General features: G+C 42.8%; 2 protein-coding genes across 2 annotated transcripts in view; one reads left to right on the top strand and one right to left on the bottom strand.

The window, feature by feature from the left end:
* Positions 1-7,458, bottom strand: part of CHRDL1 (chordin like 1) — a 45,486-nt gene extending 38,028 nt beyond the window's left edge. The window contains exons 1-3 of the mRNA XM_055727255.1: positions 6,620-7,458; positions 3,535-3,686; positions 1,530-1,642 (exon numbers count right to left, since the gene is read on the bottom strand). Coding sequence (XP_055583230.1) covers positions 1,530-1,642; positions 3,535-3,631 — 210 coding nt within the window. The 5' untranslated portion in view covers positions 3,632-3,686; positions 6,620-7,458. The remainder of the gene's footprint in view (positions 1-1,529; positions 1,643-3,534; positions 3,687-6,619) is intronic.
* Positions 1-23,003, top strand: part of PAK3 (p21 (RAC1) activated kinase 3) — a 198,879-nt gene that overhangs the window by 30,238 nt on the left and 145,638 nt on the right. The window lies entirely within an intron of this gene.

Here is a 23,003-nt window from a genome sequence, read left to right as displayed (position 1 = left end):
AAATGAATGGCTGGATGCTGCAGTTGTTATCTGGAGTCTTCCTTCCAGGCAACGAGTCACATCCCAGAGATCCTTCAGCGTCCTCACAGCTGAGGACCCCAAGTTACATTTTGCACCCTCATGGTACAACAAACGTAAAACAGAGCAAACAAGGTATTAAAGTCCACTTCTGAGCTGCATGTACTGGTAATTACCACAAGCAGTTTACTTCTTCATTAACTTTGTTCCCCTGAACTGTCACTCTGATTTCCCATGCCCATGTGCAAAGGAAAGAAATAAAACATACTCCATTTGTTGGAGCTTCACAGTGCATGGGTATGCCTGGATCACAGCAGTGCTGTTTCTAGAGGAGCATACCAGGCACTTTCGTGTCCCTCCAGACTGTCTTAACAGCTTCCTAAAAATCATTGAGCAATGATCTGTATCCAGATCTCTAGGGTTTCCAGTTAATTTCATCCCCACCCAAGATGTAGCCTTCCAGCAACTTAATGAGTGTTTTACCACACAGGGACTCTGAGGGAGTTGTCAACTTTGCCTATAGATCAGCAAAAGTGAGTGGAAACTCCTTCTTGCTATAACCAAGGTCTTCTTCCTGCTACGTTGTTTTTTCTCTTACATACGCATTCTACTGCACAGATCTGAGATGCAGCCAAGCCTGTGGGACTACTGTTTGTGCTTCTCTGCACTGAACTGTAGTAGCAGATCCCTCAGTGCAAGTGCTGCACAGGGGCCCAATATTTTACACTTGCCAGGGGGGGAGGGAGGTGGGGGGAATAGCCAAGAAAACTTTATTCTGCATTAAATACAGCAGACAAGACTCAGCATCTGGACTGTCTCATGTGTTAGTGATTAAGATCCCTTATTGTTTAGTCATTTTAAAGTACTCCAAGGGACACATTCTGCCCTCATTTTTCTGCACACCCGCCCCCAGCTGTATATGGCATGGATCTATGACTGCTGTGTCTTCATATCAGGCATCAGCTGATGGTAGCCAAGGACCTGTCCTTTCATGTCCTCTCCAATTGTCCCTGCTCCCCATACCGTTTTCTCGTTTTTCATCATCTCTTCTTCTTTCATAGATTTTTACAAACGGTGGTATCCAAGCCTGTTCCTTCAGCACGTTAGGGCAGCAGATGCTTTGACTGTGGAGATGCCTTTGAAGATACAGGCATTGTACCTAGGCCAAAACACTACCAAATTCAGGTTCAGCATAATCATCTATATTGATGGAACTGCAAAGGTTATATTTAGGTAGTGGGGTCCAGTTACTGAAGATGTAATACTCAGCGTTGGCAAAGGTTCTGTCTAGTTAAGCTGTTCTGTCTACAGCACGCAAGTATTTTTTTGCCAGTACTGGCCTTCTCTGTTTTCCCACTGCTAGTATCACCTGCCTCTGTTTCCTGCTGCATCATCAGGACCTACTAGTGAAAACAGGTTTGAGCTTTGTCAAATTGTAGATACAACACAAAGGATTCTAGTCAATTAAACAAGTAGAAGAAGTTGTAGGATTAATAACTCAGCAGTCCTACCTCTGAGCAAAGACAATTAACGCAGTAAACAAGGCCATAGGGTTCTAGATAAGGATGCCATCTTTCTCCTACACGATACTTCTTATCTTGAAACACACAGTACGTATCTGAATCTGTAAAACAGTAAAGAATTGAAAGAGCTATGAATGAACATTCCCATTCCATGCTTACAAAGTGTTTTTAGGTGTGCAGTGCTTTCTGTAAACTTATTTTTCTTTTCCTGGAGAATGACACAACGGAAATGCCCTTAATTTCATGTGCTGTTGTTTTTAACCTCCCAAACCAAAATAAATGGCATGGCCTTCCATCTTTCCAAAATTGCAGCTCCTGAAATAGCTGGCAAAATGGCTCTCATACAGGGTGAGTTTATGCTTTCACCTGCAAAAACACAGGTGAAGATCCCATTTAGGTAACAAAATTAAAGGGCGTGATTGCTCAGACAGGTTTATAGGAAACAAGTGATTTTCACTGCAAAACCAAAGCAATTGGCTTGACTCAGGAAAATATTAGGTTGTACAGCAGAGAGATTTTTAACAAAGGGACTGCAAAAGGAAGATAAATGCTCTATGTTTATACTGTGTGTTCAGCACCTCCATATTTTAACAACCTAATAAAAAAGATGTTTGTCCTAGTTTTTCAGAACAATTTGTGCTGACTTTGCATCAGTATTCAAAATATTTTAAGATCTTTCTGTTCGTTAAGCACTTCTAATCTTGCAGGTGCAGTTTTGCAGATAGCCATCTACCTATCAGACATTACTGCCCCATCACTCCCTGTCACATTATGGTTTCACATCAAAAACTCAAATCTCTTCAATAAAAAGGTACTTCTCATGTGTTTCCATGAGAGAATTCCTTCCTGTTATCTTAATGACATGCAGATTCAGCTTAATTCGTTACCCTCAGTTATAGATGCTACTTCAGGTTATCAAACAAAATACCTGTCTTCTAAGTGATAATCCAAGCAAGGGACATTCTTCACATTTACTGGACTAAAAGAAGGTAGCAAGAGGTAGGGATTATTAGTAGCAACTGTGATCTGCTTTCACTTCACACAAAAGCATGACAAATGAAATGCAGGATCTGGAAAAGCAGATGGCTGAAGTGGAGTTAGATAATTTCTCACACTGTGCTTTCTTTGAACAGGGATAACTGTGCATTGTGTTCTTGTAAGTTCAGTGGAGAAGGCAGCCTTTTTGGAGCTCAGTCTCTCTCTTGCTTTTTTTCTTTTTTGCATCTACTTCCTTAGAAGTTGCTGATATTAAGACTGAAAATTTTAACTACTTCTCAAGGGAAAACAATGTCTTTTGTAAGAAGGCGGCCAAAACCCAGCCTGTACAGGTGGGGAGAGCATTCCAGAGTAACAAGGCTATAGCAATCAGTAACTCCTTGACTTATTTGGTTAGTTATTCCTCCTTGCCATGCTTCCTGAATGTGTTAACATCTCCCATGGATGACAGGCTTTGTAGAAATATTCCCTTTGTTTTGTTTGTATTCTTTCTGATTCTTCTCATCAAGTTTTTGACAGTGTTTAGACTCTTAATTTTCTCAAAGGGTGTATCTAATCCAGTTCACATGAGGTTGTTTTTGGAACACAACAGAACAGTCTTGGATGAGCTTTACACTAGCTAAAACTTCATCACAATAGTCTTACACATGGGACAAAATCCAGATAATCTGTCAGATGTTTACAGAGGTCACTAAAATGGAATTAAGCACTCTCTTGATTCAGGGTATTTGAAATAAAACAGATTCCTCAATTGATGTGTTAAGTTCTTTATGATGCAATGAAACCTGTACTGCTTTAGGAAAATGTACCCCAAATGTGGGTGTGACCTGATTCTACTAAATGTAGGATTAAAAGGAGGAAGAACGTTAGAAGGTTCTGAAGGCAGTTCCAGTTTAGGACATTCTTGGTTTAAGATCTTTTCTGAACCACATCTGTCAAATAGAAGGAAAACGTCAAATCAGGGTGAATGTGACAGCTTTGTTTGAAGTCTACTTACGTTTTACTTGTTCTAGTTTACCTCCATCTATGAAAAGGAGACAGAGCACACCAAAAAAGATAAAATGAAAGTCCTCCAATATCCACTTTTTTCTCATCTTTATCAACAAAAGGAAAAGAAAGAGCCTCCGAAGTAGAGAAAGTTGAGTTGAGCTGTTGGGAAGAAAAGGTTAAATTAATTAAACTAAAATCCTTAAGATACTTAAATTCCCTGACATGATTTCATCCAACACACAGAAATCCTAAACTGCCAGAACCAAAACCTGTCTATGTCACGGATCTTCTTTTCATGGAAACAGCTTTGGCTTCAGTTCATTTTATTTTCGGAAAAGGGGCCGAAAAAAATGACATTCTCATTCATTAAAGTTGAAAATTGGATGTTTCTTCTAATGAAGTCCTTTATTCCAAAGTAGAGATGGCAAGTAAGCCATCTAAATTCCTAACGTTCTCTTCCACAAGAAACTAGTTTGGGAGATGTTCTTGTAGAGCAGCTCTTCTGGCTATAACTTAGGAAATACAGGTGTCAGTTGTAACATGTTTGCTTCATTGTAACAATACCCATGGGTATACCTGGTGTATGGGCCCTGCCTGATGGAAATCCAGGCGCAGGGCAAAATGCTGGGCACGCCGTAGTCAGTGGCAGTTTTCCTCGCTCCATCTAATAGGCTTCCATCACTATTCAATTCAGCCCTTCACCCCTCTCCCAACTACTATTGTTCTGGGATTGTGTATAATTAATTTTTCTAGAGTTAACCCTTCCATTGCCTTGATATCCAAAAGTAGAATTGGGGAATGGCATGTCATCTTCATTCTTGCAGATCTTTAATGTCAAAATCCCGCATATGGAGCAAAGCTCAATGTATTCTCTGTGAAGTGCAGAGATGGTATCATACTTGCTGCATGAGCCGTTCTGTTTATCTTTTTCTGGCTTTTAAAAGGTGAATTATTTTATAATAAAAAAACAAGGGAGAAGGTAATTGACTAAAGTAAAATTTATTTTGATAGCTAACCTAAGATTCCAAATTGAGAAATATGTTGTTTCTTTACTGTTTATCAGAATTCACTGCAGGAGTATTATCTTCCCAGAATACACTTGTCTATAATTTACAGTGTTGAAAACATGTGGGTTTGCTTTTAAGAGCCTTGATGTGGATTCACAATTAGTTTCACAAAAGTTGTTTTTTTTAAAAAAAAAGATTCAGTATTGGAAAAATAAACTATCTGCTTTGTAAATTAATTTCACCTCTTCAGATTTCATGTAAATAATAGAACTGTACATGAGTATGTTTCAGCATACAGATAACCAAAGCAGAAATACTGATTTGTATACGTATATTCAAAATGAAGTGGTGGATCACTTTGAGAAATTAACTAAACAGTAAGTTAACAAGCACTTAAAAAGAGAATCATCCTCTAAGACTGTTGAGATCTAGGATACTGTAACAAAGGGTGGGTGATCTGATTTTATCAGTGTTTTTATTGCCTTTACTGTTTAAGGGTTCTCTACTCTAGCCTCCCAAACCACAACCAAAATGGACATCTTCCTTCACTAATCTCATCTATGCAACTACTCTCATACTACTAAGCTTGAACTACTAAGCTCGCTTTAAATAATACAAGTTGCATCTGAAAACATTCAAAAAAAATAGCACTGTTTTGAAAGTACATAAGCTATGCAGTAACAAACTATAACTTTCCATTTGTTTTGGAAACTGAGGATAATATTTCAATTTCAGAAGAAAAGTTTTAAGTAATTTTTTCCTTTCAGTGTGTTCAAATCACAAAGGACATTTTTAAGCCAAACAACCTTTTAAAAACTTGTTTAAAACTAAAACCTCGTAATTTAGTCCCAGGACATCACACATGCATTGAGAACAACAGTAGCACATCACTGGGACTAGCAGAACTATGAATGTTTAAGTATTTTGGCCTTCTTGGGAGTTGTTTAAGCAAACCATATTTATAAATGGAGCACAATTATCTGTTGTGCAGTGCTTTACCTGTTAGCTAGATTGGTTAGTTCGAATAGAAGGGCTCAGAAATCCATCCATTTTAGATGTCAGGTCTTCAAAAGGAAGAACATTTTAAAACTTGGACTGCTAAAACGCAGAAATGCTGCACGGTGATGTGAAATGGAGGAGTTAATAACAGAAATGGGATGGAGACTTTTGATGTCTTTCTTAATTCTCTTTAATTTCTGTATTGTTGTTACTCCAAATATAAACACATACTTTTCACTGTTAGCACACTCCCTTTATTTCCCCAAAGGGCAACGTCCTAAAAATATTCCTGGATTTAAATAATCTCAGCTAGGATTAACCTGTTAATTATTGGTGTGTTTTCTGCTTGGTAGAAACAATGGAAGCGAACCCCTTCTCACATGAATTCCTCGCCGGAACAAGGCACACGGGTCGGTTTTAACGCCTCGCCCTCCGCCGCCCGGCTCAGTAACCGCAAGCGGCGGTGCCCGGGCTGGCCACGCTGCCCGGTTCGGGCCGGGCCGGCGGCAGCGGGCGACAGCGGGGCGGGCCGGGAGCCGCTGCGGGGCGCGCACTGCGGGCGGCGGGCGGATCAAACGCGGGGCCGCTCACCGGGCGGGCTGGCCCCGGGCGGGCTGGCCCCACGGCTTTTCTGCCTGCCAGGCTCGCCGCAAGCCGGCGCCCTTACCGTCGGGGAGGGCTTCTCAGGGGGGGAGTCTCCGAGCGAGCCGTGGCCGGAGGCGCCCGGCTTCTGCTACTTTCCCGGAGCGGCCGTCCGCTGCGCGCCGGGCCCGGGCGGGCGGGTTGGGTCGGGGGCTGCCGTCGCGGCGTCCCGCTCCGAGCCCCCGGCGCTCGCCCGGGGCCGCGGCAGCGCGCCCGGCGGGGCCCGGCCAGGTGCCGGCGGTGCCACCGAGGGGCGGCGGGACGCGGGCCGGCTCCCACCAGCGGCGGGGCGGAACGCGCCGGGCTGAAAGCGTCGGGCACCCCCGCGGGGCTGCCTCTTCCGCGACCCCAGCCCCGGGGCAGCGCCCGCGCCCAGGGGCACAGCTCCGGCAGCGGGACCGCGCCGCCCCCGGGGTCTCGGCTAGGAAAGGAAAGCTCACAGACCTGGGCAGGGCTGGAGGCCGCTCCGCTCCGCCGCGGGCCCTGGAGGCTGCCGGCGATCGGCGGCTCCGCGCTCTCCACTCCGCAGGGGTACGGAAGGGGCTCCGGCCAGGGGCTCCGCTTCCCAGTCACGTCGCCATAATCTCCTCCCGCGGCTCGCCCGGGCTATTGCGTCTCCCCGTCGCTCCCGCAGTGGCGGTGGCGCGGGGGCAAGCAGGGGACCGACGGGTCCGCCGCCACCGGCCGCCCCCGAGCCCCGACTTGATGGACGGGAGCCGGGAGGGAGGAATCCGCTAAGCCCGAGCTCCGGAAGGTCCCGAGCTGCCCGGCCTGGGACACCTGCCACCGCCTGCTGCCCCAGCGGGGAGCGCAGCGAGGCTCCGCGGCCGGAGGATGCTCAGCGGCGGGTCCTGCCCCGCTGCCCCGCCGGCACTGCGCGGCGGGAGGAGCAGCGCAGCAGCCCGCGCCCCGGCGGTCCGCCTCCGCCCCGGCCCCCTCCTCTCCCGCGCCCGCTCCCGCCGCCCGGCACACGGCGTGACTGACACGGCCTGGGGTGGAGTTGACTCCGCGGTGGGGGGCCGGGGGGGCCGGGGCACAGGGGCGCGCCGCAGCGCGGGGGGCTCGGCCCGCCTGGCCCCGCTGACCACCTGCGGGCCGGCCGGAGCCGCAGCCGGCCGGGCGGGGCCTCGCCGCGGTGCCTGCAGGCAGCGCTGCGGCTGGGGGAGCGCAGCCCGGGGCGGGAGCCGAGCCCGCGGGCGGCGTGCTCGGAGAGAGGGCAGCACAGCCACCCGGCCCCTCGGTGGGCTCTTCACGGGCGGGGTGCCCTCCGGAGCGGACCCGGTGGAGTTCGCGTCCGCTGGGATTTGTCAGACACCTTCTTGCTGATACCCTCTTGTCTGATCTATTGTGTTAGAAGGTTTCAAGGTCACGTTGAGATTCTGGTGGAACTAAATTAAACCCATGACTCATGACATTATATGCTTGGTCAAACATTCTTCTTCTGTCCTGTTGTAGCCTCTGTAACTAATAAGAAGAGATCAGTGAACCCTTGACAAATGATCTGAGAAAAAGGGTGAGGTATGAAAAGACATCGTGTGGAGAAACAAATTGCAACCTCTTTCCCCTAGTTGGGGAGCATGGTGTTTGGGGAGCACTGCCAGGAGGTCATACACCTCCCAGGTTTGGTAAGTATTTTCAGAAGCCTGAAAACTGAGCAGAACTTTCATTTCTTCCATTGTAACTTTGCTGGACAAAATATGATCTAGTGTATGGTGAAACCTTATACTAGCATGAGAGGAGAATAGCTGATTTACTAAGGGTTTTGTAGTGTGTCTTCATGGGTAATCAGGGCTGTGTGTTAGTAAAATGCGACATTATAACTCTCAACATTAAAAAAGGAAAAGAGTAAGGAACTGCATTCTGGAGCTAAGTGTTTTGGAAACACTGCTCCATGCCCACTTCTGTGTCACTCTGCTGCTCTTTTCCTTGCTATGCACGGGCAGTAATCCATGTTCCTGAGGAAAAATCATGACTTAAATCTCTTAGTCCCAAATATGGTGGCTACTGCTGCAGGTGGATAGTTTTGGAAGAGCCACTGTATGAAATAGGGATGGGCAGATGGAAAAACAAATGGTAACTCTGTATCAGAAATACGATAGTAATTTGCACTTGAAGGCAGAGAATCTGAGCTGTGCAACCTCTGGTCCTGCAAAGGTATATCCACACTCATGGAGAGAAGAGTTAAGCGTGTACACATGCGCTTCTAAATTGTGAGGCCGTAGTCATTTTGTTCCTTTAGGTGTTGTACTGGGTTAGGTTGTGCAAGCTCAGCCTGTGAGGTAAACTGTATATGAATAACATATACTGTCACATCTGCGACTGAACTGACCCTGTTGCATTCTGCAAAGAGCTAGACCCAAAGCCAGTCAGAGGCTTCCCACCGACATCGACACAGGGTGGAGGGACTTTCCTAGGAGCTGCCTTTGGCTATCTGGGAGCCCGTGGGATGTGGAAGTAGTTGTAAATCTTACCCTAGTACCACTTCACCAGTGCAACTGATCTTGTCTCAGAAACTGAGCTCAGACACCACAAGGAAATGTAGAAAAGTGAAGGGTGTAACACTGAAGGTAAATTAAGTCAAATGAAATGAAGATTGCACTGTGAAAGGAAAAGAGTTTTGTGCTGGAACAGTCCAGCAAGATGTGGCAGATTGTATATATACATCGCTTGATAGCTCTAAATTTAAACTAGATTGCATCATCAGGGATGTTTCTTGAATTTAGTGCAGCAACTACAAGTGAAGTTCTGCAGTTTTGTCCTGCTGTCCTTTACAGGAGGCTGAAGTTGTGCTGGTGACTCCGCATGTGGTGGTTTTTCTTCCAAATCAAAAATCAATCCATTCCCTACAGTGTTAGAGCTAAATTGACATGGCATCAGATTTCAGAAGAATTAACAAGATATTAAAATGTCCTTAGTAACATTATTAAAATGACATTTCTTTATGGGAAAAGGACATTGCATGGGCTGTCCAAATTCCAGTGGAATGTTTTGATTTTCTAAATTCCTGCATTACTACAGTTGGATGAAGGCTGGGTTTTCTCTGCTGGGTCTCTAATCTCCGAGGTTTTTGTTCTGTTGTTCATGTCATTGATTAGAAGCTGTATTCCCTTTATGGATAACAGTGGCCAAATTGAACATATATTTTCAGAAGACTTTAGTCATCCCGGGGAATGTATCTGTTTCCCTCAGTGTTACTCCAAACCAAATACACAATTTGTAATTCAGTCCAGAACAGAAAAGTGTTTGCAAATCTTTTCGAGTAGGAATCCACAGGTGCTTGTAGGCAGGCTTGATAGTTTGGTTTTACAGCATCTGCGTGACTTTAGTAGGTGCAACTTTGGGCCTGGGCAGAGCTCAGTTTTACTCTGTAGATACCCTATGGAACAACTTACCCAACATAGCTACCCACCTCTGTCAAACGTCCTCTAGAGAGCATTCATCACGTGTATCTCTTCTCTGTGCTGATACAAAGCCCAGTGTGTGTAAAGACAGCAGTAATCGTTGCAGTAAGCAGTGCTGCAGTAAGCAGTACTCTTTACTCACAGTCAGTGTAGTAGTAACAAGAAATGAAATAGTTTCTATAGACTCTGTGACCTGAATTCTTTTGCAGAGAGATTCTTTGAAAAGAAATTCCTTATTTGGCCTGCAGAGTGCCTTGGGAAAGTTGCTATAGATGCCAGCACTTTCTACTGCATTCTCTAAGACTGTTTCAGAAGATGATGGTGTCTGACAGTGTCTGGAGATACTAATTCAGGTGTAAGACCTTTGCTGAACATGTAGATACAATAAATAGAGCCCTTTTCCCACTCTGGCAGATTTAGTTTGTAGAGATCTAGCTGAAAGAGCATTTCTCTCGGCTGAAGGCTTGGGACTCACTGAATGGGCAATTGGTGGAAACCCAGACTTTCAAGGGCAGGGTGCCCTAGTCTTACTGCTAGTCCTGGCCCTGCTGCTCAGGCTGTGCTGTTCATCAGTTGCTGGGATGTCCCTGAGGGCTTTTGAGCAATGACACAGTTTAAAATCATCAGGGTCCGCCATTTTCTTGGTTATGTCCAAGGGGTGCCTGTATCTTGTCGTGCATCTTCACATGGCATAGTGTCATAGCAAGTGTTAATGGTTGTTAGGTCAAAGGATAATGTGACACATGCTGGGCATTGCGCATGAATGACACCTTCACAGGTGGCCTCATGGTGAGCGACCCTTGCTGAGCTTGCAGGGTTTGCCAGTGCCCGTGGATCCTGGTAGTGCTGCACCCATACCCAAGCTTCCTCTTCTCCCAGCTCTGCCTAAGTATCACTGAGGAGTAAGTACAACTAAAAGCTGCTACTCTTTGTGTCTTGCCACAGCCCATCATGCTTTGCCTTGTCTTGCAGTCAATACACCCCCATGTTAGGGAGTCTGTCGTACTCCCCTTGGACCACAGCACTGATATGACTTAGCAAACACCTTGCTCTGTGCTCTTGCTCAGCACCGGGCTCTTACTGCAGTTTGTGAAGTTCATGGCTGCTGCACACGTGACAGACAGAGCTCCAGAGAAGCATCAGATATGTAGTAGTTACCTTTATGCTGCCAAGCAGAACTCGCTGCTTGAATATGCTCTGCATCCTTGTGTCTGGAGAGGAAAGAACTGCTCCTGATAGTAGGCATTAGAGATTCAAGGATGCCCTAAGTTTTTAAGAGCACAGAGATTTAGCTATGTAATTTCTCATTAAAGATAACAGAAGTTAAACAGCAAATAAACTGTGACACTGTCTGGAGAAGTCCATCTCCTTGTGCTGTGCCTCACAGTGACTGAGCCAGTATGTAGGTATCCTGCTATTATTTCTCAGTTCTTGTGAGGGAAAAAAAACCCCAGGATAAAAGATTCCTGCCAATTCTAACATCTTTATACACCATGTGGAGTTTTCTTAATTGGAACAGACACTGAGCTCTGAGAGATGTTAGACATATGACACAACTTCCACTTACCTCCCTGTCTTTCATTTTTCTTTGCTTTCAAGAAAAAATATATTAGCTATGGTCAAATTTTCACTTCTGAAAAAGTATGAAAGGAAGTCCTTAAACTAATGAATTCCTTTGGTTTTGCATTCCTGTAAATTCAGTGGAGCCCTTTGGAAAATATATCTTAAGATGCTAAAAATTATTCCCAGGATTTTATAAAAATCTCTAAATTACTTTTTGTGGTTTGGATCAGCCCTCCAACTATCATACTGGGAGTACAATCTGGATGTTCATCAAGCAGTCTCCACATATACTGTTAAACAAAAAGGGCTTCAGATGTGCATGATTTTGTGATTATGGCATAGGATGGTCATGAGCATTCTCCACCCTCCTGTTCATTCTGTAGCACTGACTTCATCCGCGGTGGGGTTTCAGTCTCTAGCACTAGAAATTAATTTTCTTATTTAGCAGTGAGACAGATGGATGTAGCAAATCTGAGATTTCAATACAGTTTGCTAAACAAAACCACCATTACATAAAATGTCAAATTACAGCCCATTTCCTCATTACCTTGATGCACACATATTTAGCTGAGACTGAAGAGTAGCTGAAAATCTTTCATTGTTCTGTCAAAAAAAGATATATGTCATTAAATTTCAATTCCAAATACACAAGTGAGAAGAGAATCATGAGAGCTGCCAGCAGAAACATGAAAATGCAAGACAAGCGAACCACACAATTTTTCATTCTGTACTAGTGCAAGTGACACTTTGTTAGGTGGGGTGTCGAGAATACCAATGTGTGGGTATAGAATAGATATGCATGCACTCAGAGTTGAGGCCCACCTGAATTTTGCATTGATTTTGAAGTGCTCATCTGCAGCTGTTTCTAATCCAATCAAATTGAATCGAATCAAATCTGATCTAATCTCATCCCATCCCATCCCATCCCGATATTTATAAGATACCTATCACCACCACAGTGTGTGTGCAGCTGTAATTATGATCCTATAATCCTCTCTCATACCTGTAATGTCAAAGGAAGCCTGCAAAACTATTTGTAGGAATACAGGATTTTTTCTATATTCATGAGCTGCATGAACCTCACTGTGGTGTATCAAAACATCAGTACTCAGTGGTTTACTGAGAGTGAAATAGTAGTGAAGTGTCATCATCAAGATATTTAGAAGCAATTCTTACTCAAACTTTCAAAAAAGCCCAAGGAATCTACACAAACTAAAATGAAATTTTGAAAGGGCTGATCTTTGTGACATTCCCAGAAAGTTTTCCTGTCTGTCCTGTCTTTCCTTGTACCTTCTTATCCAGATAATTTAATTTCCAATTCAGAAATTCTTGACCAGGTATATCTTACTGTCAGTGGTGTATTGTAATCTTTGACAGAAACCACTGATTTCTAATTTATCCTCTTTCTATATTAATCCATCTAATTTACCCTTTAAAAAAAAAACAAAACAAAAAACACAACCAAATTATTTAACCCTTCCAGATTTGGCTTTTTTTCTTTCTCTATTACTAATAGTAGTAATGAATTTCTTTTGCATTATTTAATTTTATATTGAAATGTAATGAGTGTTGGAGGCATAACATCAATAAAGCTCTAAATCCCTAGTTGATGCCACGTATTTGAGGAAAATGAAAGGGGCATTTTTTTTCTTGAGATATCAAGTCCAAATCTTCAGTCCAAACCCTCATCTATAACTCTTGTATGGACAGCATTTTGTGGGTGGGAAGCCTGCAGAACATACAATTACTGCTTTTACCAAAGGGTAATACAATATAGCATGCAACAGCATCTTGGTGACTATTTTCAGCAAGTGAAAAGCAGCACCAAGCCATCCTTATAAGCGATTCTTTCAGAGTTCTGGGAGGAGCTTCAGCTTAATTGTTTTTTTCAGTACCACACATTCTTGAAAAGAGCAGAAGGTGGTATAGTTCATATAAAACCAACAGACGTTCTTCCCTGCCATGGAAATTGTTGACTAGAGTCACACTTGGTAGAAATTTGCAGGAGTTTAAAAGGATCACTGTGATTTGCACTTGCTGAGGATATAGCTATGCATGAGAAAACCAGCAACAAATCTTACAGATCGGTCATGCCATGATAAGGATCCACTTGCTGAGACATTTCTTTACAGTTGAGATCCACTGGATAAACCCAGTCAGTCCTGTCTTCCGAGGCGTGACAGAAGGAGTCAAGGCAGACTGAATGAGGCTCCAATTGCAATTCAAATATACTTTTATAAAACCGTGATTAGTGCTGCTAATCTCGCCTTAGTAAGCCAAAGACAATAACAACGAGGTTACCGAACACCTCGGGTATTATGTAATCCTTTTGCTTAGAAACTTGCTGGTGTGAGAGTGCTTTTGAAACCCATTAGTAAAACTGAACTTGCCAAATGAGCCTTCTCTAGGGAGAACAAAGTCAAATGTGTGCCAGCATGGAGCCAGAGCCTGCCAGGGGCTGAGCGCTTGCAAATCCTATTGCTACCACCAAGAGCTGAGGATGCAAAGTCCTTCGTGTAACTGAGCCCAGTTGTAAAATGAACCAATGGCTGTGGACCTGTCTTTCACCTTGATGGCAGCGTTGGGTATTTACTCACAGCAGACCCCAGTGCATTGACTCGCACTCAGCTGTGATGCCAGCCTGCTTGGTTCGGACTGCACACAGGAGAAGCCACGCTGTGCTCCGTCTCGCAGCATCTGCCTGACCATGAGGGGCACTCACCAGCACCGAGTTAGGCCAGACTGCGGGACCACTTGTCTCTCTTGTCTAATTCATAAAGCCAGTCTTGAACTTTTCTTCACCAGAAGATGGTGATCCCTTCACACAAACAAAATCGTAGAGAGAGGGGAAAAAGACAGCCGAGCTGTGTCAAGAAGCCACAATGAATTTTCAGCAGAAGATGGGAACAGTGGAAATTTCCAAGAGGATACTGGTGAAATTGGAAATGGCTCTTTGAGAATAACTATCTACAGAAAACAAAAAAAATTAATAAGGAAAGGGAGGAGATTTCCTTTCATCATTAAAAACATCAGTATAGAACACATGGAGAAAAACAAACAGTGAAGACACTGTTGCTAGTGGGCTGGCTTTTTAAGTATTAATGGAACGTCACAGAACAAGAGTTTCTTTTATTCTTTTTATCCCAGCTCCCTGCTTGCAAGGTTCTTGTGTGAACATGCAGCAGTTTCCAAGGCTGTGAAATTATCAGACCTGGACCAATGCCAGTACAAACCAATTTATTGGGGTCCAGCAATTAACTAAAACCTAGAAAGCTTGATTAATTGTGGCACTGCTCAGCAGGGAACATTGAGAAAAAAAAATCAGACTAAACTCCATGCAGTGTCTCTGTTCCATATACCAGTTTACACTATATTTACACTATATGTAAAGAAAAGTCTCCTCTCTGTAAGTAGTCTTACTATATTATTTTGCACCACGTACAAAGAATAATTACAATGGCATTTGAGAAATTGCTAGTTGATGGCTCTCTGGATAATCATTTCATAATAGTTCTTACCCTGTTACAATTTTTTGCTATTGAGTTTGTATCTTATTGTAACCCGAACAATGGGATATATTATTTTAAAACATTGTTTTGTTAAGCTTCTCTCTGGAGGGACATCTTGAGAATTCAGCACTGCTCTGTTTCTTTATATTTCCTCAAACGTTCATGTGTGCAAAAAAGGTGAGGCTTTGGTAGCTGTTCAGAATTATTTAGGATAATAATAATAATTAAAAAAAAAAACAAACAAAAAAGTTAAGCTAAGAACCAATTTACCAGGGCAGAACATGTGGACTGAAATGAAATCCTGTAGTCTGAGGAGACAGGAACTTGTACAATTGGGATGTTTAAAAGCTGAATTAGAAATGTCTTTATACATTATGAGAAGCAATTACAATATGTAATTAAGGTGTTAGCTGATTTCATTATGATAGTGTTAACAAGTAGTGTCCACATTGATTTTTTTATTGTAGGGCTTCTCATAAAACCTTGTGCATAAAACAGAATTTTAAATTCTCATTTCTAGTTGCCTTAGTGGTACATTAATCACTTTTAGTGTAATCACTAAGAAGAAAGTAAATATTCCAAGGCAGTGTAATGCACTGCTGCAGTCTATTGTAAATGGGTAGTACAAAACACTGAATGTAGCAATTCATCTTAGTACCTCTTACATCAAAATAATTCAATGGCTAGTAATGGGGAAAAAAAAAAAAGCTGTTAGAGGATAAAAAAGTAGTGGTAAAAGAATAGTCACCCCTGGCCAGTGAAAAGGAGAAGAAAGATACATGCGAATGGTTTTACCTTTTCAACATCATTTTGTATCCTAATCTGCATCCAACTGCGACACTGTCACATTCTCAGATTTAAAGAGTGCAATCTGCAGACAGTGCTAAATCACATTAGGCAGTGGTGATAATAGAGTCCGTGCATGCATAACATCCAGGCAAGACATCTAGCTGGGGCTGTAGGGTGATTTGGGACATTCAATGAGGTAGGAAGGGCTGTCTCCTCCAATTTCACTGTATTTATTGGGGATTTAATGTATTTTTTAAAAGATATTTGCAGTGGAAATCGGTTTGTCGGAGGTCATCTAATTGAATCTACAGCCCTGGCAACCCTTCACAAAGGCTGCCAGAAATGACCGAGTTGCTAATGTTTAACTGTGAATACCCAGCAGGAGTCCTCCCCAGGGCTGAATACAGTCAATTATGTTATTTTTCTAAATATTAGTGACTCAGCTGTCTTTGCTTGTGAAGAGTTGCCAGGGTCACGGATACAATCAGACAGATCCTCCCCCCTTCACTTCTAAGAGATGGGGAGAACCTTTTAAATATCACATCGAATAATCCTGAAGTAGAGGGAAGGGTTCTTGCAAAGCTGTGCTTCTGCTCCGGAGTGGTTGCATAGTTGTGTACTTGTGTGGGGTTCCAGCGGGCCAGGCAGGGCAGCGCAGAATTGCTTGCAGGGAGCACTGTCACGTATAAGCAGCCTCACAGAGGTCTGTAAAATAAATACACATTTCTCAGCTTAGCTCAATAGGCACTAGGGCTGAGATCTGACAAAAGACATGGGTGCCAACGGCTTGTCTCTCCCCTTTAATACTCTTTTGTTCTTTCTGTCTTCTCCTCTGACCCCCTGCCCTGCATCGTGCTCCAAATATCTCTCTGGAGGGAATGTTTTAACGTACAATTTAGTTTTCCATTTTCCTCTGTAGTTTTGTCAGTGAGGAATACAGAGTGGTGGCTGAGGAGAGCTCAGCAGAAGCGGATTCTGAGCAGCATCCACTGTCCAGAGTGCTCTTTGGCTGAGACTAGCAGATGTCCCAGCAGCCCTGCTCCTTTGTCCTCTACTCACACCTCTGCAAGTGTTTTAGTTTTTGATTGTAACTTTCTTCGTTTTTGCTGCAAAGGCTCTTTTCCAAAGCCCAGCCTTCTCCAGCAACAGCATCCCTAATCTCTGTGGTCCACAGTCCAGCTCTTCTTATCTGATCAACAACTTTTGGCAGAAGGGAAAAAGTCCTTCTAGAGCATTTGAGTGCCAGTGCATTGTTTTGGCCCAAGTCTGAGGTAGTGCTTTGGAGTTGGCAAAGTTTCCTAATTTACTGCTGTTAAATTTTATCCAACTTTAGGAATATTATGTGGTTGTGGCCAATCTCCAGCTATTCTGAATCCATCGCAAATACTTTGCCAGCATGTGTCCAAGTATAATCCAATTTTGATGTTTTTAATGCTGATACAATTTCCCTATAAGTACCTCCAAGCATGGCATCTGAACTGCAGTGGACAGGAGTTCAGCTGTCTGGAGCCCAACTCCTAGGAGGTGAGACCTTTGTTCCTCTGGGTCCCTGTCTCTCCTAGAGCTGGAAAGCCCATACTGGATTTCTAGGAACCTCTAGATGTTGCATCTCTAACTTGTGGAACACACACGATATTTCATTTGTGAGTGAGGTTCTTGACATTTCTTTGGAATGAGTCAAGAGTTATGAAATGTCTTCTGCTATTTGACATCAGTACACTTCAGATCAGGGTACCAGTGTTCCGGGTATGTTAGAAATACAGTAGCTAGATAAAACTACCATGAAAGCAGAACTGAAGTTTCAAATGCTTCAGGTACTGCAGAGAACTTGACTTTGAAGAACTGGAAATTATTGCAAGGGTGCCTTTGTAGCTTGTTCTTGCTATAAAAACAGGGAGGAAACCAAACCACCTTCTGTTAAAGCTGGAGTTTCCCCTGGCTGGAGCTCCCCTAGGGAGAAAGAAAATAACCCAGCAAGGGAGAGGAGGCTCGCTGTGTTTAGACAGCCTGTCCTCTTCTGATCTGCGTGTGCCTCTCAGGAGGAGGAATTCCCTAGGAAGGTTTTGATGTCTGGCTAATTATCAAGGCCAATGTCTCCCTTCTGTAGGAGGATATGGGTTGGGGCAGCAGCTGTGGTACTCTAAATTGAAGAGGAGATGGTTTCTTCAATGTTTTCATTTTTTGTTTGCCTTCTCCCCAGATTGTTGTCATGATGGGCAAATACATAGTGTAAAACTCTTTCCTCAGGAGTACATGAGGATTCCACTGTGGAAAACAGGAATCCAAATGTTAGTAATGCTACAAAGTTACATGTGACCCATTTTGGTCCTAGAAACAATCAGGTCAACAGCACCCTGTCCTGCACTCCAGCTCATCCAAATACTCATCAGTGTGAAATGATGTAGATGATGTCCCTTGCTATAAGCAGCTGACAAATGTGTACCAACGAGAGGAAGGAAGATACTTCTATCTCAGCAAATACACCTTATTTTTCTGTTGACGCTGGCACCTGTTACTGTTCACAAGACTTCCTGGGTTTCTGTTTGTTATTCTATAACATTCAGTAACTACCAGTCAGTGTGTTTGTCTTCCTTTGTGAGGGGAGAATTCCCTACTGATTCTATCGCCAAAGAGCTCCGCCACCCTCTTCTGTGCATTAGAAATACAAATATTATAGCAGTGATTGATCATGAGACATTTTGCAGGCCAAATTCATGACTAGTGAAAGCAGGCAGGAAAATTTTGCTTCAGTTTATTTGAATTTATTAATGCCAGCAATTGATTGCTTTTTGGTTCTTCTGTGCCGCATTCTTTGACTAGCCGACAGAACTCGTTTAAGGAATGTTTAACAATATCTGATTGCATGATTTAAGTACAAGAAAATTACAGTCTGGTGGTAGAGTGAGAGCAAAATTATTACCATTGTAGCATCCTTAAAAAATCCTTTCCGTTTGAATCCAGCCACATTATGAAGAGGGAGAAGAGAGCAGGAGTTCTAGCAGCTCATCTTACATCTTGCGTTACATCTTGCATTGCTAAAATGTACCTGCCCCATCTGATGACAGGGGCTGTGCTGGCAAGGGAGGGTGTCTTACCTTAGCTGTCTGGAGATTTCACGGCTGGCACTGCTATTATACTGCACTGTTTTACCTGAAGGAGCATTAAAACTTGAGTGCACTTCAGGTTATGGTTTTTTTCAGAAACGGAGAAACTGAGACACGGTAAGAGGAAATGCTTTGTGTGGAGGTGCCCATCAGGCTCAGAGTAGAACTACAATAGACCCTGTCTCCTGAGTTGGCGTGGTGTACTATCAACTGAGGGATATTTCTACTCAATAAACATGCACTTTCATGTATTTATGCACTCCTTCAGGTATTTCACGTCACAGGAGGATTCAGCCTCCCTCATCCTCAGTTAAGAAATGGAAGAACCTCGTATGCAGTCACAGTCTTATTTATTCTTCTGCCGTGACTCTTCAAAAGAGAAAGAAGAAGCTGATATTAAAAAAAAAAAACACCACCCAAACAAAACCTACCAAAAGCTGGATAAAAGTTTTAAAAAGAGCCAATCTTCTGTTTGCTTTTCCTTTTACAGGCCACCTTCCAGATTTACACAAGGCTAACTGTATTACAAGGAATGGATTAACACAGAAAGGTTCTCTACAGCAGACCTGTTGGAGTTATCTTTAATATTAAAAGCAGAGTGTTTGTTTTCTTTAATATGGAGGGCAGCACCAATAAAAACACCAGTGAAAGAGGCCCGTATTACTAGATCACATGTCTGCTTTTATCTCACAGTGGAGTTATAGTAGAATGATTTTTGCCTGGAAACTTTAAAGCTGGACTGCATCCTTTCATGCTGAAATCATATCTCCTGCAAGGATTATTGGAGGATATAATGTTTCCTTCAGCTTTTTATTCTCTCCACTCCTGAACTTGGACTCCTGACCTCAACTTTTCTCTGGTTATGACCAAGCATTGGCCTTCAATTGAATAGCTGAGCTTTTTACAATCAGATCAGCTCCTGCTCTTGTAATTTCAGACTCATTTTGTGACATTGATATTGTAGATCTTAATTAAAAGTCAAACATTTTATATCTTGGGTAATGACCATACAGGAACCGCCAGGTTTTGCTCCCATGTGCGTAACCATCCAAAACATTCAATATGTGTGACTGAAGTCGGAGGAGCTGTACACAGTTTGTGTGCAGGCCCCCTTTTCCTCTTTTTGTCCCTTCTGCAGCACAGTTCTGCACCTGTGATTTGCTCTGTGCAGTCACAAAGACTAGTCCATGAATGGCAGGTAATTCAGGCTTCGCGTTAGCGGAGTCTGGAGCCTCTCATTAGTTGAAACAGCTAATCAGGCAGAAATCTGCGGGGCTCTGCAGTTAATTACAGGGCAGGGTTAGATGGTGGGTAGTAAAAATGTCTGTTGCTTGGCTGTGCCACTGTCTCTTGCTAGCACCAGTGGGGGCTAATTGCACTGGATTATCTGTGTAGATAAGGTTAGATGTACTATTCAGCAGAGTACTGAATCTGGACAGCCTTCTGTTCACAAGACTTTTTTTTTTTTAACTTTAAATTGTTCTTTATTAATTGAATATGACGTGCCTTGTGCTTTCTCTCGCTGAAGAAACATCATGGAGGTTGGATTTTGCTTGTGCAGATACAGTATCAGCTTGATTGTACAGCTACTGATCTTGTAGCCAACAAATTTGAATGTCTTTGAATGTTTGAGACATCAAACAAGATGTTGGAATATGGTCTTGAAATCATACAGCGCTGGGCTTGATACAGTCATATATTATCACTGTAACAACTACCTCATGGACAATTCTTAGTTGCGTGAGTGTGAAAGTGAGGATAACCAGGTAGCTCTGCTATATCGTCCTATAAAAGCTTTACTGTTTGTAAATAAGCCACAGCCTTACAGTATACGAATTACTTTCTGGTGAGAGTGGGTCTTTCAGAATATTTTTCAGAAACACAGATTGAGAGAAGGTTACTTAGTGGAGTCTTTCAAGTGGATTAAATTATTTTCCAGAACACAAAATATGCCTGAAGAAATGGGACCGCTAGTGAAGTTTTGCCTCTGAATATAGCAGATGTTGTCCTCACTCTGAGTGAAGTCCATGGCAGAAGTGTCTCTGGTGTAAATGGAAGCAGAATCAGTACCTATCAAAGGCCATCAGGCTGCAGATTTACCAATATTTTATTGCCAACACAGATGAGGACAGTTTATGAGGTTTTCACAGATACAAATGATATATTTTGAAAAAATGAATATACAAAAAGTGATGTGTTTTGCAAAGTCGTTTATGCCTTTTGGTTGAAACCTGACTGTAAACCAGTGATTTTAGACTAGCTATCCACTTAGGCTTGTAAGTTCATAGGAAGAATTACCTTCACTAATATGTTTGTTTGATTTATTAGTGTAGCCTGCTGGTGTTGGTGAAAGTACAATAAATGGGCCTGAAATTCACTGCGTCATGAAGAAGTAACTTATTAAACACACATAATATAGCTTATAAAACACTTCAATAACTAAAAGGAGGCATTAACCCTTGCTAATTAAAATCGAACTTGCAGAGCGCGCAGTCTTATTAGTGGAACTGTAGGAAACATTGCCCCCTAGTGGCGGTAAGGAAGTATTGCTTAGGAAACAGTTGCACAATTATTTGTTGACCTTCCTGTGTACGTTGTGGTGAATGTCTTTGTTGCTGGCAATTAACAGCAGCACAGAGCATGCAAAGCATTGAGTTATGTCCTGCCATTGCACAATAACTATTGGAGTCTGAAAAAAGCAAGCCAGCAGTAGTCAGAAGTGGTTTATTTTCAGAACACGCTGAAAGTTTCAGACCTTGATCTTGATATCATTTGTACCCCAGTGCATTCCTCACTTTTGTGCCATTGCTGCTGAACTCACAGTCTCACACTCCCATACTGTACGAAAATAATTGAACACCTTCAGTTCCCATTGCAGCTGAAAACAAGTTGGAGTGCATTTGTGCAGGTGTGTCACAGGCAGACAAAACCACACAACCACACAATTTTTCCTTGTCTTGGCACCCAGGCTTCCTCACTGCCTTTGGGAGAAGGCACTCCTGGGTTTCAGGCACTGCTCTGGAGAAACCTGCTCCTTTTTCTCTGTGCTGCCATGGTCTATGGCTAGTTTGAGGATTCAGTTTCCAGGGCTGTTGTAGTTTGCCTGCAAGAAATTTATTATCATTTTAAAAAATAAGGAGTTGTTTTCTACTCCTCAGCCTAACAAATCTAATTGCCTTGTGAGGATAGTAAGACTATTTACACATGCATTTGTGTGGCTTCTTTTAGATCTTTTAAAAATAATTATTCTGTCAATGCACTGGTTTTTGCCAGTAGTATTTTTTTGTCTCAACCCTGCTGTGTAATAATTGATTGTCAACAGTATGAACGGAAAGGCATTCAGTGGGAATGCTGCCGGAGTCTGGCTACGTAATGATGCCTTTTTTGTACCTGCTCCTGGAGGGTCCCAAAGTCTGACCCTTCTCCGTTACCCTGGCACAGCCTGTAGAGATAGTGTAAGCCAAGGACACGGGAGACTTGCTAGCAATTGTCTGGATTGTGTCTGCTTGGACAGTAGGCTCTTTGGGGATTTGTCTCTTAAATCCTGGATATACAGGATTCCATTTGTTGGGATATATTTGGTGAGGCTGGGTTGCCTCTTAAGAATTTTTCCAGTGTAGAGATGGATGTTAGCAGGAACAGGCTCAGAATGTGTAACTGTACTAATCATGATTGTTTTTCCTCTGCCGCTCTCTAAAGATAGAAGGGAAAGGAATGGATCCCTTGAGCAGTGAACTATCTGCTACCTCACTATTGCTTTTAGCCTCATGGCCACAGCACACAGCTTTTTACAGTCACAGTGGCATGTTCAGTGTGCAGCTAGCACTCTGAGCTTTGGAATGGCTTCAGCTGAAAACTTGTCCCCAAATCCTTCACTGAGGCTTTTTAGGAGAAGAGCCCAACCTGTGTGAATGTTCACATGGATGCTTTGTCTGGACCTTTCTGTTTTTTCATGGTCTTCTCCCCTCCTAAGTGTATCCTTACAAAGCTTTAGACCGGCTCTTCCTTTGGAAATGTCTGTGGAGATCTTCTTTGGAAACTCATGAATTACTAACCATCAATCTACTCTGCTGAATTAACAAGCAGATGTTTGGCTACAGCATTGGCTGAAGTAAAAGAAGTGGCAGTGAATAAAAGTACCATTTTTCAAAAGAAATATCAGTAGCATGATATAAAAATTGCCAAGTTTTGAGAAGAAACAGTCTTCGTAATTTTTCTCTTGTTATTACTTCAAATGCAGCAGACTGTTTTCTTACTTCAAGTTTGTGGGTTTTAAGAGCATTCATTTCCTTTGGGAATTTGTCTCTGTTTTATTAACAGCAGATTGTTTTTTCATATTGTAGCATTTATGGGGAGAAATATGTAATTTTTATACATGCTGACAGTATATTAATAATAAAATACTGATAATAACAATGAGACATCAGTTACCAAGTTCTAGAAGAAAAAGTCAAACAAAAAA

The sequence above is a fragment of the Falco cherrug genome, chromosome 15 (genome assembly GCF_023634085.1).
Source record: "Falco cherrug isolate bFalChe1 chromosome 15, bFalChe1.pri, whole genome shotgun sequence".
Lineage (NCBI taxonomy): Eukaryota > Metazoa > Chordata > Aves > Falconiformes > Falconidae > Falco > Falco cherrug.
The sequence above is the reverse complement of the archived record's forward strand: the minus strand, read 5'-3'. Positions and strand labels throughout refer to the sequence as shown.